General features: G+C 42.7%; 1 protein-coding gene across 1 annotated transcript in view; it reads right to left on the reverse strand.

Moving 5' to 3' along the window:
• Positions 1-2,476: 2,476 nt before the first annotated feature.
• LOC119028664 (ankyrin-2-like) overlaps positions 2,477-19,007 on the reverse strand; it is an 84,842-nt gene continuing 68,311 nt past the window's right edge. Inside the window, exons 45-49 of the mRNA XM_037114938.1 lie at positions 4,253-4,336; positions 3,951-4,103; positions 3,643-3,816; positions 3,338-3,429; positions 2,477-2,684 (exon numbers count right to left, since the gene is read on the reverse strand). Of these exons, the coding sequence (XP_036970833.1) occupies positions 2,477-2,684; positions 3,338-3,429; positions 3,643-3,816; positions 3,951-4,103; positions 4,253-4,336 (711 nt within the window). The remainder of the gene's footprint in view (positions 2,685-3,337; positions 3,430-3,642; positions 3,817-3,950; positions 4,104-4,252; positions 4,337-19,007) is intronic.

Raw genomic sequence — 19,007 nt, forward strand, 5'->3', positions numbered from 1 at the left:
GCGACTCCACAACGTCCATTAGCTTATATCTTATATCTGAATAATGAACGGCCTATCGTTCCCACCACTTTATGAAATAACTTGATTTGTCCCTGTCACTAAAAGCATGATATACTTAACATATGCTAAAAAATAACTTGTAACAATGAAGTTAATCCTTTCCCCCCGCCCCCCCCATAATTATCTACTCTGACCTCCTATGATCCCATCATTTTATTGCACAAAATTGTTTATGTTGAAGACCATTTAAAAATGTTGCAAAATTGCAACATACATATGTAATTTATTTATTATTTTAATCAATCATATTTCTTTATAAAATTTCATACTGACTGTATGAAGTATCAGTTGCTGATATGCCTTCATTACTGCAGTACCTCTCAGGCCCAGCTGGGGGCAGCACCTGGACTACTCAGTACATAAGAGAGGATCGATAAGATCAGGGCTGTGTGTTTTTTATACTAATTTACAGTCTTGCAATAATACACACTTAACTATTTTTTGCTTACTACATTTGACTTTGTGAGTGAAAAACAACTGTACAGATTCACAAGATACAACAACACACATTTGTAGATTTTTATTCTCTATCAGCCATAGACACACTGCAGCCATTTTTTGTCTTTTTGAATTTTGATACAGTAATACATGCCCTAATAGATATTTATATATGCACCGTATATGTATATAACTGTCATCATCACAGAAAAGGGATGCTGATTCTTCAAATTAAAAGCATACCTGTCACAGTGAACTTCCACTAGTTTGCATTTTACATTTTTCTAAATCACAAAGTAAACAGTGATAGTGAAATAAATACATTACATGTTGTAGATACATACAGTAGCGATGTTCAGAGCTGTGAATAATGATATATTTAAGCTCTCGACCTGCCTCATTACTCATGTGTCTGGTGTAATGATACTTTTGTATTTATCATCTGTGCCGACAGGATGAGACTTTCTCTGTGGCTAGGATATATTGTACCTTTTAGATCCTGTGCACAAAAAGCATGGAGGCGTTCCCTCTTGACATTCAGGAGTGCAAATGCGGTGTGTGTAAAATAAATCTTTCTTTTCTCTGCTGACAGATAACTGGCACACACTCTTCTGCTACACTCACAGTCTCATTCGCTCACAAACACAAACCACACAACTGACAACACCTGGTCCAACACTTTCTCATCAAAAGATAAACTCATAAAGATCAAAACATCAAATAAAGGAGAAACACCTGATCACCTTACCATAAGTATCACATCAGAAAAGTGTTTCTAAACAGCTGTGATGATCCGATTGACCACACTTTCCAATAAACAGAAACCTCTATCTGACATTCAAACAAAGATTTAATAAGTTCTTTGTACTATACTAAAAATGAAAACAAACCAACTAAGACATTTCCAACCAGCTTTAAAAAGTTTAAAATCATCTTAAAATAATTCTTAAACTTCCCCCCTGCAAACAAGCTGGAAATGCAGTATTCAACTCAACACATGCATGGGCACACTCAAGCATACAGTACCTGCGGTACAACCTCACTCATACGTTCATCATTCATACAGTAAGATATCAACAATTTAAGAGAAAACGCCCAAAATGAATACAATTAAACATAACAGAAACAAAGACACACTCAGAAGGGAAAGAGAGGCAGAAGGGCCATCCATAGAACTACAAAGCAGTCAAAGCTAGCATCATAATGACAGATGTTGATTAGTCATGCCTGCTCTATTTTCACATGAGTGATTATTAATTCCTAGGCTACTGATGTCAGTAATGTCTAGATTATAGATAATATATAATTCCCAAAGACAGATTACACATAGCCTACACAAAACACAGCAGCAGCAGTTCAATTTAGTGTCGATACAGTCTGATTTTCTCTGTTTGACATCTTGACCGCCTGAGTCAAAAGTGCGGAGAGGCTAGTACAGTGAGTGAGAGTTTTTAAAGTACGGAATATCTGAGAAACTGGTTGTGAGAGGCAGTGCAGTGTGAGATATTGTCTTTCAGTCCTCCTACTCAGAGAGTAGTATCAGTGTTTTTCAGGTAAAGTGTTCTTTACCTTCAGGAGGTTTGTGAGTTAGTTGATGTGAATGGTGTTCCTCTGTTTTCTTTGTTTTTTTTAAATGTTTTTTTTTCCATTGTTGCTCTACCACAGCATCAAGACAAACAATATCTAAGACAACTCTGACATGGAAAGTAAAATGAATCAGGAAAACAACTTTCTTTGGTCACAAAAAGGCAAAACAACAACCGAACATGAAAAGAAAACCATGAGTACATTGTGTACAAGCCAGGGAAGAAAACTCAGAACCGAACAAAGGGTCATCTTCCAGGACTTAAATGGGAAGACCGCAGTAGCTTTGAGGTGCCTTAGTGCACACCGGGATTGCATGTTGCTAATGCATAGGATATGGGGGGACTTTAGCAAGGGCAGAGCCAGGGAGTTGGGGAGAGTTTTGAACATTCTTCTACTCTTCCTCCTCCTCTTCGTCCTCATCATTGTCCTCCGTCTCTTCTTCATAGTAGCGGTGAAAGAGCTGGTGGAGATGCTGCTGGAGATCATGTGGCTTCGGCCCTCTTCTGGGGTTATCCACTTGCTCTAGAAGGACCTGTTTTTGCTGCCCAGCTCCCTTCACCACTGTTCGCCTGAGGGTACGACCTTTACGCATGTGGGCCCTAGAGATGGAGCAAGGAAGGGGCCGAATCACACAGAGGAAGACAGGTCAGTCACAGGTCAGTCAGTCACCTCAAGACAACACACACCTGAGGCTCTGTGCAAATTATACTGAAGGAACAGATCTTGCAATACTAGATATGTTAAGGGAGAAAAACCCCAAAAACTCATATTATATCATGCATTGTAAATCAGCTTTTTCTTGTCACATGCACAGCAACTTCCTAGCTGCAGAAAAACAAAACTGACATCATAAAAAACTAGCACTTGTGGTAGGACATTCATATCAAGTACATACAAATGACATCGTCATAATTAAAAATAATATTCCTGATATTAGATTTGGAAAATGTTGTCACCCAAATAACAACAGTACAGAACACATACTGTATCTCATTGGTTCCATTGCATGTCATCTCTCTTTAATACAAACATTTCACATCATGCTTGCTAATGGTTAATGAGAGCAGCCACAGCAAACATTAATCTATATTAGTAAAATTAACAACCCTACAGCATGGCTGTCATTGTAGGAAATCACACCCACAAAATACAACACACACACACACACACACACACACACACACACACACACACACACACACACACACACACACACACACACACAAACAGATGCACTCCAGCACTCACACACCTCCTGACCACAGTTCCATCTTCTTTGAGTGTCTCTCTTTCTACCACAAGAGGGAGCTCTGTTGTGCTAGAACCACTTATATAACCTAAGGCCTGGTGGCATGGAGGGAAGAAAACAGTTTTCACTTAATTTGGAATGATGTAATTATGAAAAAGGCTCCACATGCAAGTGAAACAACGGCAAACACTGCATATTTTTCTCAAGTTCCTTGAAATGAAGGCCCTATCACATACAGTGTTCCAGCTACACATGTATAGTACAATCGGCTAAGTCAGGCTCTAATGTTCGTGAGATTATTAACTAACCTGCTTAAAGTCGTCTTGGGCTGAGGGGAGGTCAGAAGCCAAAGAAGGATCACCCTGGTGTTTCATTGTCCTTTCACCTTCCACCACTGTCGTCCTTTCTACGTGACTGACCTTACATCCCTCACGTGTCTCCTGCTTTGTTGCAGAGAAACCCTCACGTTCAGCAAATGTTACCTAGAGGTCAGCAGAGGAAGTTGTTAATTTGTAAATCTCCTTTATATACTAGTACCAACATAATTGTTGGTGTGTCTGGTATTTTCTGTTAAAATGAGATTTATGAACACACATAAAATATACAGCACACGCACCTCTGTGTGGTCTCCCTCACTCTTCACAACAGTCCGCTTCACCACCCTCGAGTAGCCATCTCCCTGAGCCATGCTGACAGACCCCTGGAGATCTCCTTCTAATGACACCTGGTCATCCGCAGACACACACTTGCGAATAATTTTACGGGTAACCTGTGGAAGATCACATGTGCGATGACAATTACGTTAATGGTTAATGGTAACAAACAACACGGTTTCCCGAAATTGAGCGACATAGTCTCTCGAAATGCTGCACTATCGTAACATTTTCTTTGTAAAGCTCTACTGGAGTTTGGCTTGACCTTTTTGACAACAATGTGTCCATTTTCATCCTTGTACTTTTCTTCCGTCACTGACTGCGTGGGGAGGTCAGGCATTTCATCAGCCTGTAACGGAAACAAGACAAACAATAATCAGGAACGCTAACATGGGTCTGTGTAACATTTACACTGTGTTTAATTGTTCACTTCAAAATAACACACATACATGTTAGAGAAAAAATAGGACACACAGTTTGCATTTTAGGTAGTGATTCAGTGAGAGGATATAAGAAACAAACTTGCATTCTCAGGGAAAAGAAGATACAGAAGGTTGATAAATAAACTTTCAAAGAAGTGCTTAGAGCAGCATAAAACACCACTGAGATGCTCAGCCATCTATGCAAATCAAGTGGAAGGTTTCCTTTAAACCTAACTTAACTAACTAACCCTAACCTTCAAACACAAATTCTTCACCCATGTTGATGAGACTAAAGGTTGTTAGTCAGTGTGCATTTTAAGCTGATAGTGAAGACCAAGCCTGGTTAAAGTTGCACTCTGGAAGTCACACCCTCCATGCTTCTTTTAAACACCATCCATCATTCTAAATCGGATACCTGAATGACAACTCTCCTTCGCACTATTCTGGTGGTCAAAAATTCATCATCTGAACTTTCTGACATTGATCCGAGCTCTGCAGTGATTTCCTGACCAAACAACACAAAACCTTAAGATTTTATGAATGACAATACAGCATATAAATGTTTGCAGCAAAGCAAGCAATAAACAGAGTGATACGATGCACTTTCCATTGATTTTGAGTTTTCTGCATTGAATTTTCTTGCATTTCATTGGAAAGTACAACATGGCAGTCTGTAACCTGGAAATATATTTGCAAAACAAATACCATGCTTTTACTTAGTTAATTGCTTATTGCTGATGAAATAACATGTAGCTTAGATTAATACTGTGAGTGGTACAGCTAGTTACAGGCAGCAAAGTGGCATGCTGAGCCAGGACTGGTTAAATCTGAAATCAAAACAAAAACAATGGTTATAGGGACTTTTAGATTCCATCCATGTGGCCAGAGGGTTAGCAGTCATTCCTTTGTGAAGCAAATCTAGTATTCAATTAAGCTCTGGAAAAAGCTTGCAGGTTGGGGTGGTTTACCAAATCTCATCTTACCCTTGTCAGATATTTATCAGTATCATCATATGCCCCAAGTTCACGGACAGAAGGCGGTTGTGAAGCCTCACACAAGGTGAATTCCTCATCCGACTCTTCATTCTCTTCACGTAAATTATAAAGAGGCTCATGGACAAAAGAGGCATCCTCATAATCTTCACTTCCAGAGGACAGCAGGACTCTTCGATTCACCTTTTCCAGCACTCTTGCCCTTGTACTTGGTTCAGGTTCATCAGGTTCAGTCTCTGAGAAATCTGATGCAGCTTGTTTGCAGTCAAAGTATGGCTCTGGGTCAGAGTATTCAAAGGTTGGGCTGTTAACACCACTATTCACAACTTCTGAGTATTCTGGGGGCATGTCTGTATGGTAGTTTGCAGGAGAACAGGTCTCTTCATACCCTAGTGGGATGCTGTACTCCTCATCAGAGGTTGATGAGGTCATCTCTGCTTTACCTGAACTGGGCTGAGAGGCAAAACACTCAGAGTCTACTGGAGTCAGAGATTCTTCTGATTGCTGTCCGCTTGCCCTTGTCCTATCCTCTTCTGAGGATGTCTCTATGTTCACTGAGGAGGGGTACGGCATCAGTTCCTCAAAGCTAAAATGTCTTGCGGATGTAACTGTCTCCGGAGTCAAATCCGAAAGAGACTGAGAAGACATATCTTCACTCTGAGTAGCTTCAAAAGAAGGTGCCTCCCTCAAAGGTGGAGGTTGATCCTGAGTACTCTGTGTGGATATTTCTTCTGTCAAACGCTTTGAGTCAATAGATGATATAGCTGGTTGAAGTTCCTCTTTACTTTGAAGAATGTCAGTTGTAGAATCTTCCTCAAAGGGATTAGCCTGATGTACCTCAGGTATGTCTGACTGACCCTTTGTAGCTACTCCATGGGAAGAAAATAAATGGCTGTCCTGACAACTTCCAAGGCTTGATGGCACACTTGTCTCAGATGTTTTTGTATGATCCAGAGAGTCTATTTCAGGTTCATCTTGAATGGATGTTTGGAAATGTGCAGGCACTGTGCCTGTTACATTTGTGTAATTAGTGTCTTCTGTGAGCTGTTTAACAGACATACTGACTCTTTTGGTATCAATATCTTCTGCAGGGTTTAGATCTTCAGGTGAAAAGTCTACAAACTTGCGAATTTGATCATCTTCAGGGCTTTCATCACTGGATTCTGTCAGAAGTGTGTCATGTATCGCTGGACTTTGACTAGGACTAACTGAGACTCTTTGAGGTGAAGGCTCTGTGCCTGCTACATTTGTGTCACTAGTAGAGTTGTTCACAAGCTGTATAACAGATGACACAGCGACTCTTTGGGTATCAATGTTTTCTGTAAGAGCTTCAGATGAAAGGTCGCCAAAATCTTGAAAGTGATCATGTTCTTGGCTTTCATCACTAGATTTTGACAGAGGTGGGTCATGTGTCTCTGGACTTTGATCAAGACTGACTGAGACTATTTCCGGTTCATCTTGAATGGATGTCTGGAAATGTGCAGGCTCTGTGACAGACACATTTGTTTGATTCTTATCTTCTGCAAGCTGTATGAGAGATGATACACTGACTCTTCGAGTATCAATGTCTTCAGTAGGGTCTTCAGGTGAAAGGTCTTCAAACTCAGGACTTTGTTCATATTCAGGGCTTTCATCACTGGATTCTGACAGAGGTAGGTCAAGAGTCTCTGGTCTAAACTTAAGTTTCATCTCCTCCAAATCTGACAGCAGTTGGTCCAGCTGAGGGGACCCAGACCCTGATGTTGTTGGAACAGACTCTGAGGATATGATGATTTGGTCATCTGGACAGTCTTGAGTAGTTTCACAGGGTGAGTCTGGGGTCACTGAGCTTGGTTTAACTAAGTCACAATTTTCACTTTGTTTCAGGAATGACAGCTTTTCATCTTTTTCCTGAGGTGAGCTACTTTGATTGGCAAATGTGATTTCAGATTGCATTTTTCTTGGGTCAAAGGCAGCTGGAATTGCTAATTCTAGCTTTTCAATGGAAGGTGTGGTTGAATCGTGTGCCAAGGCTGGCATCTCTGTTGGAAAGACCTGACTCTGTCCTAAATTAACATTTTTCTGTTTAGAAGATTCTGAAAGATTTGTCTTTGAAGATGCTCTTGAGACCTGCAAAAAATGATACAATGGAGTGGGAAAAAATATAAATAACAATGAATTGTGATTTTTTTTTTGATCATGAAAGGAAATGATGAAATGAAGCATGCATCTGTCAAGGACAGGCTCTGGTTTTATACACGAAAGCAGTATCTCCAATGAGGAAATTCATTTGTAGCCCACTTGCATAGAGATATTACATTGAAAACATCCCTGAAAGCACAATATCATTTTAATAATAAAAGCAGGGCACAAATGAACTTAAGTCAAAATCAGGCATTGGTGGAACATGAAGGTGGACATGCGCCATTTTGCACTAATTTCAAGTAATTGTTGCTGCAGTGTCATAACACACTGCACTTCCCTTTAAAATGCAAAACCCAACAAATTACAGTATTTGTCACAGTCAAACACTACTACTGTCTGTTCCTGTGTTGGTCACATACTGCATCATGAATATAATTTAACATTTTGGAGAGAATTGTAATATTTTTTCATCTCAACCAGTGGGGTTGTGTCCTCTGCCTAGACAATTGAGACAACAGAATGTGGGAGAAGGGGTGGTAATTGGAAGTCATATCTAGCTATAGACATGCAATTTTACTGTCACATTTAATTTAGCAACTGAAATGAATATCAATCAAACTTCTTTAGACATGGCTTCCACTGAGGAATTGCCATGTTAGACAACAATAGTGGCGCCAATGGAGTGATAAAAACAGACAGTATATGCCTTTGGCCTGGTCAAGTACATTGGTTACTAGACTTTCATGGCTGTTAGACCTTGAAAGCTACTGCAACTTATTGAAAATACAGTAGATTGTAATCTTAGGTAAGGTATGATATATTGAAGGCAATTTAATCTCTTTAGGCTTGAAGCAGTCAGTCAGGCAGTCTTATGATATTACTAAGACCACTGGTTAGCTCTGTATGTAAGTGGCATATGAGAACATTCCATACCAGGACAAAAAGTGTATGTCACATTGACTGGGTCACTGTATTCTCCATTAGTTGTGCTTCACTGAAAGATCATTTCTTCTGCTTTAATGCAAACATGCCACAGCAAGACAATGAAGAATCTGCGTTTTATTAGTGACAGCGTCTTCTACATTCACACATTATGTACTGCCATGTTCATTACTTTTGAAAGCAACACTGCATTCACTGCTTTGCAATAGCCTGTGCTGTCTTACCGGCACCAAGGAACTTTTGCTCTTGTCCTCACTCATGGATTTTCTTTTCAAGTTCTTGGAAAATGAATCTTGGGCTTGTGACATCTTTAATTGTGATTCAGGGTCAGTCCACTTATGCTCATGTACAAGTTGTCTTCGTTTCACTGATCCTCTCTTTGCTTGAGTTTGTTCATGGAAAGCCTCCTCCAGCCAGACAACATGATGACATTCAAATTTTTGTTCTACAGATGGCAAGTGACTTAACTTAGTGCAAAACTGGCTAACATTGTGTGGTCTGACCTGATCTAGTCTAGGGTTTTTGCTTTCCATGGAGGAGGCCTGATAAAAAAAGACTGGTCATTATTGTTTAAGGAGGGCATTCTGGGCTCTCCCTCCATTGTTCCACTTGGTGGCATCAACATTTCAGGATGTGAATCTGATACTGTAAGATCAGGGCCTGTAGAGTGGGATAGTGAAGAATCCTGTAACAGTTTGGAGTCTGGCATGGTGTTTTCAAAATGACAAGGTTTGGGTGGGCTATGTGGTTCTCCCATGCTGACCGGTGAATCATCAAATTTGTTTTGATTGCAAACTTTATCACAGACATATTTTCTGTCATAGGCTGGATCATGTATGTGTGCCATTAACCTTCTGGATACTTTTTTAGATACAAGTCTGTTGTCTGCTGTAATTTTATCATCTGGGAGATTTTGCCCACATGTCAGTGGGTTTAAAACTTCATCTAGATCTCCTATTGATTCAGGAATTTGAGGGGTAGGTGGTCTTAACTCAGACATCCAATAGTCAAGGAATGACTGTGTGTACTCATCATCAAATGACATGTTGCTGATGGACTCACAAAACTCAGTCTCAAACACAATGGACTCAGGGGAATCTGGTCTGATCTCATTAAATAAAGAATGATGGCATAAATTACTATAATCCCTCTCAGGCATTATGGTGTCTGGTGGAAGAGATGGGTTTTGTGACAAATGCATGTAATAACAAGGTTGACAGTCAAACAGGGGAATTTCAGAGTCAGGAGAAAGTGCAGTGAACTCATTAAGTGAGGAGAACGATTCTGGAGAAGGTGGCCTCTGGTCAGTGAATGAGCATGTTGAATATAAAGGATTTCCATCATCTGAATGTAATATTTGAGGTGATGCTAGCCAAAACTCTGAGGGTGAAATAGTCTCATTAAATTGACTCAGCATTTCATACTGGGAAGGACCTGTGGATCTTGTTTCAACTGTGCCAGATCTAGATATGCCAGAATCGCTTCTACATGCTGGTGAAAATGTGCCAGAGATCACAGTACTTGAATATAGACACTGTGGAAGTCTGAATTGAGGAACAGGTGAGTCAGGAGACAGTGACCGAAGTTCATATTGAGACGACACTGACTCTGGAGACTGTGGTCTGCTCTCATCAAACAGGGTATCCAGACAAAAATCAGTACCTTCCCAGTCTGAAAGTGTTGATTCCGGAGTAAAGGACCTGTCCCTTGCTAAGTCCAAATGGTAACCCACATGTGGAGTTCTGAACTGAGGAACAGGTGAGTCAGGAGACAGGGACCTGAGTTCCCATTGAGAGGCCAGTGACTCGGGTGACTGTGGTCTCAACTCGCTGACCCAATCGTCTGTGGTGGAAAGGTTGTACTCTTCATCTGATGTCAGTGATGAAAGCCAAAAAGGTCTCAGCTCAAATGACGTCACTGCCAAAGGCCAAAGAGGTCTCAACTCAAATGATGAAACAGGTGGCATTCTGCCTTCATCTTCAATATGTGTGACGCCACGCACAACATCTGCATATGTTAGAGGTTTCGAGGTGGTAAGCGGTAGGGATGCAGTTGCAGATACACTTGTGTGTTTAGCTTCAATCTGTGAAGTAAGAGAGTCTGGTGAATCTGCTCTGTTTTCGTCAAACAATTCCTCCAGACAAAATTCATAATACTCAACATCTGACAGTGTTGAAAGCGGTGATACCGGTCTACATCCTGAGTGCTGTAAATAATAATCACAATGTTGACTCATCTTCGGGCCAAATGCCATGCTAGAAGAAAACTGGTGCTGCTCAATTGATGCTACAGATTCTGGGGAGGATGCTCTAAAATCTGCCAACCAGTCATGCAGAAGAGAAAAGTCAAAATCAGAAGACACCGATTCTGGGGACAACGCCCTGTTACTAAAGAACCTATCAAGTCCAAGATCTGACAAAACTGACTGCGGGGACTCTGGTCTGCTCTCATAAAAGAGGGCATCCAAACACAAATCGGTACCTTCCCAGTCTGAGAGTGTTGATTCTGGAGTAAACGACCTGTCTCTTGTTAATTCCACATCATCACACATACATGGACGTCTGAATTGAGGAACAGGTGAGTCAGGAGACAGTGACCTAAGTTCGTATTGAGACGACACTGACTCTGGAGACTGTGGTCTGCTCTCATCAAACAGGATATCCAGACAAAAATCAGTACCTTCCCAGTCTGAAAGTGTTGATTCCGGAGTAAAGGACCTGTCCCTTGCTAAGTCCAAATGGTAACCCACATGTGGAGTTCTGAACTGAGGAACAGGTGAGTCAGGAGACAGGGACCTGAGTTCCGATTGAGAGGCCAGTGACTCGGGTGAGTGTGGTCTCAACTCGCTGACCCAATCGTCTGTGGTGGAAAGGTTGTACTCTTCATCTGATGTCATTGATGAAAGCCAAAAAGGTCTCAGCTCAAATGACGTCACTGCCAATGGCCAAAGAGGTCTCAACTCAAATGATGAAACAGGTGGCATTCTGCCTTCATCTTCCATATGTGTGACGCCACGCACAACATCTGCATATGTTAGAGGTTTCGAGGTGGTAAGCGGTAGGGATGCAGTTGCAGATACACTTGTGTGTTTAGCTTCAATCTGTGCAGTAAGAGAGTCTGGTGAATCTGCTCTGTTTTCGTCAAACAATTCCTCCAGACAAAATTCATGATACTCAACATCTGACAGTGTTGAAAGCGGTGATACTGGTCTACATTCTGAGTGCTGTAAATAATAATCACAATGTTGAGTCATCATCTGGCCAAATGCCATGATAGAAGAAAATTGGTGCTGCTCAACTGATGTTACAGATTCTGGGGAGGATGCTCTAAAATCTGCCAACCAGTCATGCAGAAGCGAAAAGTCAAAATCAGAAGACACCGATTCTGGGGACAACACCCTGTTACTAAAGAACCTATCAAGTCCAAGATCTGACAAAACTGACTGCGGGGACTCTGGTCTGCTCTCATCAAAGACGGCATCCAGACACAAATTAGTACCTTCCCAGTCTGAAAGTGTTGATTCTGGAGTAAACGACCTGTCCCTTGTTAATTCCACATCATCACACATAGGCGGACGTCTGAATTGAGGAACAGGTGACTCAGGAGACAGTGACCTAAGTTCGTATAGAGAGGACACTGACACTGGAGACTGTGGTCTGCTCTCATCAAACAGGGTATCCAGACAAAAATCAGTACCTTCCCAGTCTGAAAGTGTTGATTCCGGAGTAAAGGACCTGTCCCTTGCTAAGTCCAAATGGTAACCCTCATGTGGAGTTCTGAACTGAGGAACAGGTGAGTCAGGAGGCAGGGACCTGAGTTCCCATTGAGAGGCCAGTGACTCGGGTGACTGTGGTCTCAACTCGCTGGCCCAATCGTATATGGTGGAATGAGTGTACTCCTCATCTGGTGTCACTGATGGAGGCCACAAATGTCTCAATTCAAATGTCGAAACTATGGGAATGGCAGCAGAATGATTTTCACATGTAACACCACGCACAACATCTGCATAAGTTAGGGCGTTTACACTGGAAAACCGTAGGGATGCAGTTGTCGATACACTTGTGTGTTTAGATTCAATCTGTGAAGTAAGAGAGTCTGGTGAATCTGCTCTGTTTTCGTCAAACAATTCGTCCAGACAAAATTCATAATACTCAACATCTGACAGTGTTGGTCTACATTCTGAGTGCTGTAAATAATAATCACAATGCTGACTCATCATCTGGCCAAATGCCATGCTAGAAGAAAACTGGTGCTGCTCAATTGATGTTACAGATTCTGGGGAGGATGCTCTAAAATCTGCCAACCAGTCATGCAGAAGAGAAAAGTCAAAATCAGAAGACACCGATTCTGGGGACAGCGCCCTGTTACTAAAGAACCTATCAAGTCCAAGAACTGACAAAACTGACTGCGGGGACTCTGGTCTGCTCTCATAAAAGAGGGCATCCAGACACAAATCGGTACCTTCCCAGTCTGAGAGTGTTGATTCTGGAGTAAACGACCTGTCTCTTGTTAATTCCACATCATCACACATACATGGACGTCTGAATTGAGGAACAGGTGAGTCAGGAGACAGTGACCTAAGTTCGTATTGAGACGACACTGACTCTGGAGACTGTGGTCTGCTCTCATCAAACAGGATATCCAGACAAAAATCAGTACCTTCCCAGTCTGAAAGTGTTGATTCCGGAGTAAAGGACCTGTCCCTTGCTAAGTCCAAATGGTAACCCACATGTGGAGTTCTGAACTGAGGAACAGGTGAGTCAGGAGACAGGGACCTGAGTTCCCATTGAGAGGCCAGTGACTCAGGTGACTGTGGTCTCAACTCGCTGACCCAATTGTCTGTGGTGGAAAGGTTGTACTCTTCATCTGATGTCACTGATGAAAGCCAAAAAGGTCTCAGCTCAAATAACGTCATTGCCAATGGCCAAAGAGGTCTCAACTCAGATGATGAAAAAGGTGGCATTCTGCCTTCATCTTCCATATGTGTGACGCCACGCACAACATCTGCATATGTTAGAGGTTTCGAGGTGGTAAGCGGTAGGGATGCAGATGCAGATACACTTGTGTGTTTAGCTTCAATCTGTGCAGTAAGAGAGTCTGGTGAATCTGCTCTGTTTTCGTCAAACAATTCCTCCAGACAAAATTCATAATACTCAACATCTGACAGTGTTGAAAGCGGTGATACTGGTCTACATTCTGAGTGCTGTAAATAATAATCACAATGTTGACTCATCATCTGGCCAAATGCCATGCTAGAAGAAAATTGGTGCTGCTCAACTGATGCTACAGATTCTGGGGAGGATGCTCTAAAATCTGCCAACCAGTCATGCAGAAGAGAAAAGTCAAAATCAGAAGACACCGATTCTGGGGACAACGCCCTGTTACTAAAGAACCTATCAAGTCCAAGATCTGACAAAACTGACTGCGGGGACTCTGGTCTGCTCTCATCAAAGAGGGCATCCAGACACAAATCAGTACCTTCCCAGTCTGAAAGTGTTGATTCTGGAGTAAACGACCTGTCCCTTGTTAATTCCACATCATCACACATAGGCGGACGTCTGAATTGAGGAACAGGTGAGTCAGGAGACAGTGACCTAAGTTCGTATAGAGAGGACACTGACACTGGAGACTGTGGTCTGCTCTCATCAAACAGGGTATCCAGACAAAAATCAGTACCTTCCCAGTCTGAAAGTGTTGATTCCGGAGTAAAGGACCTGTCCCCTGCTAAGTCCAAATGGTAACCCACATGTGGAGTTCTGAACTGAGGAACAGGTGAGTCAGGAGGCATGGACCTGAGTTCCCATTGAGAGGCCAGTGACTCGGGTGACTGTGGTCTCAACTCGCTGGCCCAATCGTATATGGTGGAATGAGTGTACTCCTCATCTGGTGTCACTGATGGAGGCCACAAATGTCTCAATTCAAATGTCGAAACTACGGGAATGGCAGCAGAATGATTTTCACATGTAACACCACGCACAACATCTGCATAAGTTAGGGCGTTTACACTGGAAAACCGTAGGGATGCAGTTGTCGATACACTTGTGTGTTTAGTTTCAATCTGTGAAGTAAGAGAGTCTGGTGAATCTGCTCTGTTTTCGTCAAACAATTCGTCCAGACAAAATTCATAATACTCAACATCTGACAGTGCTGGTCTACATTCTGAGTGCTGTAAATAATAATCACAATGCTGACTCATCATCTGGCCAAATGCCATGCTAGAAGAAAACTGGTGCTGCTCAATTGATGTTACAGATTCTGGGGAGGATGCTCTAAAATCTGCCAACCAGTCATGCAGAAGAGAAAAGTCAAAATCAGAAGACACCGATTCTGGGGACAACGCCCTGTTACTAAAGAACCTATCAAGTCCAAGATCTGACAAAACTGACTGCGGGGACTCTGGTCTGCTCTCATAAAAGAGGGCATCCAGACACAAATCAGTACCTTCCCAGTCTGAGAGTGTTGATTCTGGAGTAAACGACCTGTCTCTTGTTAATTCCACATCATCACACATACATGGACGTCTGAATTGAGGAACAGGTGAGTCAGGAGACAGTGACCTAAGTTCGTATTGACACGACACTGACTCTGGAGACTGTGGTCTGCTCTCATCAAACAGGGTATCCAGACAAAAATCAGTACCTTCCCAGTCTGAAAGTGTTGATTCCGGAGTAAAGGACCTGTCCCCTGCTAAGTCCAAATGGTAACCCTCATGTGGAGTTCTGAACTGAGGAACAGGTGAGTCAGGAGACAGGGACCTGAGTTCCCACTGAGAGGCCAGTGACTCGGGTGACTGTGGTCTCAACTCGCTGACCCAATCGTATATGGTGGAATGAGTGTACTCCTCATCTGGTGTCACTGATGGAGGCCACAAATGTCTCAATTCAAATGTCGAAACTACGGGAATGGCAGCAGAATGATTTTCACGTGTAACACCACGCACAACATCTGCATAAGTTAGGGCGTTTACACTGGAAAACCGTAGGGATGCAGTTGCCGATACACTTGTGTGTTTAGTTTCAATCTGTGAAGTAAGAGAGTCTGGTGAATCTGCTCTGTTTTCGTCAAACAATTCGTCCAGACAAAATTCATAATACTCAACATCTGACAGTGTTGAAAGCGGTGATACTGGTCTACATTCTGAGTGCTGTAAATAATAATCACAATGATGACTCATCATCTGGCCAAATGCCATGCTAGAAGAAAACTGGTGCTGCTCAATTGATGCTACAGATTCTGGGGAGGATGCTCTAAAATCTGCCAGCCAGTCATGCAGAAGAGAAAAGTCAAAATCAGAAGACACTGATTCTGGGGACAACGCCCTGTTACTAAAGAACCTATCAAGTCCAAGATCTGACAAAACTGACTGCGGGGACTCTGGTCTGCTCTCATCAAAGAGGGCATCCAGACACAAATCAGTACCTTCCCAGTCTGAAAGTGTTGATTCTGGAGTAAACGACCTGTCCCTTGTTAATTCCACATCATCACACATAGGCGGACGTCTGAATTGAGGAACAGGTGAGTCAGGAGACAGTGACCTAAGTTCGTATAGAGAGGACACTGACACTGGAGACTGTGGTCTGCTCTCATCAAACAGGGTATCCAGACAAAAATCAGTACCTTCCCAGTCTGAAAGTGTTGATTCCGGAGTAAAGGACCTGTCCCCTGCTAAGTCCAAATGGTAACCCACATGTGGAGTTCTGAACTGAGGAACAGGTGAGTCAGGAGGCATGGACCTGAGTTCCCATTGAGAGGCCAGTGACTCGGGTGACTGTGGTCTCAACTCGCTGGCCCAATCGTATATGGTGGAATGAGTGTACTCCTCATCTGGTGTCACTGATGGAGGCCACAAATGTCTCAATTCAAATGTTGAAACTACGGGAATGGCAGCAGAATGATTTTCACATGTAACACCACGCACAACATCTGCATAAGTTAGGGCGTTTACACTGGAAAACCATAGGGATGCAGTTGTCGATACACTTGTGTGTTTAGTTTCAATCTGTGAAGTAAGAGAGTCTGGTGAATCTGCTCTGTTTTCGTCAAACAATTCGTCCAGACAAAATTCATAATACTCAACATCTGACAGTGCTGGTCTACATTCTGAGTGCTGTAAATAATAATCACAATGCTGACTCATCATCTGGCCAAATGCCATGCTAGAAGAAAACTGGTGCTGCTCAATTGATGTTACAGATTCTGGGGAGGATGCTCTAAAATCTGCCAACCAGTCATGCAGAAGAGAAAAGTCAAAATCAGAAGACACCGATTCTGGGGACAACGCCCTGTTACTAAAGAACCTATCAAGCCCAAGATCTGACAAAACTGACTGCGGGGACTCTGGTCTGCTCTCATAAAAGAGGGCATCCAGACACAAATCAGTACCTTCCCAGTCTGAGAGTGTTGATTCTGGAGTAAACGACCTGTCTCTTGTTAATTCCACATCATCACACATACATGGACGTCTGAATTGAGGAACAGGTGAGTCAGGAGACAGTGACCTAAGTTCGTATTGACACGACACTGACTCTGGAGACTGTGGTCTGCTCTCATCAAACAGGGTATCCAGACAAAAATCAGTACCTTCCCAGTCTGAAAGTGTTGATTCCGGAGTAAAGGACCTGTCCCCTGCTAAGTCCAAATGGTAACCCTCATGTGGAGTTCTGAACTGAGGAACAGGTGAGTCAGGAGACAGGGACCTGAGTTCCCACTGAGAGGCCAGTGACTCGGGTGACTGTGGTCTCAACTCGCTGACCCAATCGTATATGGTGGAATGAGTGTACTCCTCATCTGGTGTCACTGATGGAGGCCACAAATGTCTCAATTCAAATGTCGAAACTACGGGAATGGCAGCAGAATGATTTTCACGTGTAACACCACGCACAACATCTGCATAAGTTAGGGCGTTTACACTGGAAAACCGTAGGGATGCAGTTGCCGATACACTTGTGTGTTTAGTTTCAATCTGTGAAGTAAGAGAGTCTGGTGAATCTGCTCTGTTTTCGTCAAACAATTCGTCCAGACAAAATTCATAATACTCAACATCTGACAGTGTTGAAAGCGGTGATACTGGTCTACATTCTGAGTGCTGTAAATAATAATCACAATGATGACTCATCATCTGGCCAAATGCCATGCTAGAAGAAAACTGGTGCTGCTCAATTGATGCTACAGATTCTGGGGAGGATGCTCTAAAATCTGCCAACCAGTCATGCAGAAGAGAAAAGTCAAAATCAGAAGACACTGATTCTGGGGACAACGCCCTGTTACTAAAGAACCTATCAAGTCCAAGATCTGACAAAACTGACTGCGGGGACTCTGGTCTGCTCTCATCAAAGAGGGCATCCAGACACAAATCAGTACCTTCCCAGTCTGAAAGTGTTGATTCTGGAGTAAACGACCTGTCCCTTGTTAATTCCACATCATCACACATAGGCGGACGTCTGAATTGAGGAACAGGTGAGTCAGGAGACAGTGACCTAAGTTCGTATAGAGAGGACACTGACACTGGAGACTGTGGTCTGCTCTCATCAAACAGGGTATCCAGACAAAAATCAGTACCTTCCCAGTCTGAAAGTGTTGATTCCGGAGTAAAGGACCTGTCCCCTGCTAAGTCCAAATGGTAACCCACATGTGGAGTTCTGAACTGAGGAACAGGTGAGTCAGGAGGCATGGACCTGAGTTCCCATTGAGAGGCCAGTGACTCGGGTGACTGTGGTCTCAACTCGCTGGCCCAATCGTATATGGTGGAATGAGTGTACTCCTCATCTGGTGTCACTGATGGAGGCCACAAATGTCTCAATTCAAATGTTGAAACTACGGGAATGGCAGCAGAATGATTTTCACATGTAACACCACGCACAACATCTGCATAAGTTAGGGCGTTTACACTGGAAAACCATAGGGATGCAGTTGTCGATACACTTGTGTGTTTAGTTTCAATCTGTGAAGTAAGAGAGTCTGGTGAATCTGCTCTGTTTTCGTCAAACAATTCGTCCAGACAAAATTCATAATACTCAACATCTGACAGTGCTGGTCTACATTCTGAGTGCTGTAAATAATAATCACAATGCTGACTCATCATCTGGCCAAATGCCATGCTAGAAGAAAACTGGTGCTGCTCAATTGATGTTACAGATTCTGGGGAGGATGCTCTAAAATCTGCCAACCAGTCATGCAGAAGAGAAAAGTCAAAATCAGAAGACACCGATTCTGGGGACAACGCCCTGTTACTAAAGAACCTATCAAGTCCAAGATCTGACAAAACTGACTGCGGGGACTCTGGTCTGCTCTCATAAAAGAGGGCATCCAGACACAAATCAGTACCTTCCCAGTCTGAGAGTGTTGATTCTGGAGTAAACGACCTGTCTCTTGTTAATTCCACATCATCACACATACATGGACGTCTGAATTGAGGAACAGGTGAGTCAGGAGACAGTGACCTAAGTTCGTATTGACACGACACTGACTCTGGAGACTGTGGTCTGCTCTCATCAAACAGGGTATCCAGACAAAAATCAGTACCTTCCCAGTCTGAAAGTGT

This window comes from Acanthopagrus latus, chromosome 1 (genome assembly GCF_904848185.1).
Source record: "Acanthopagrus latus isolate v.2019 chromosome 1, fAcaLat1.1, whole genome shotgun sequence".
Taxonomy (NCBI): Eukaryota; Metazoa; Chordata; class Actinopteri; order Spariformes; family Sparidae; genus Acanthopagrus; species Acanthopagrus latus.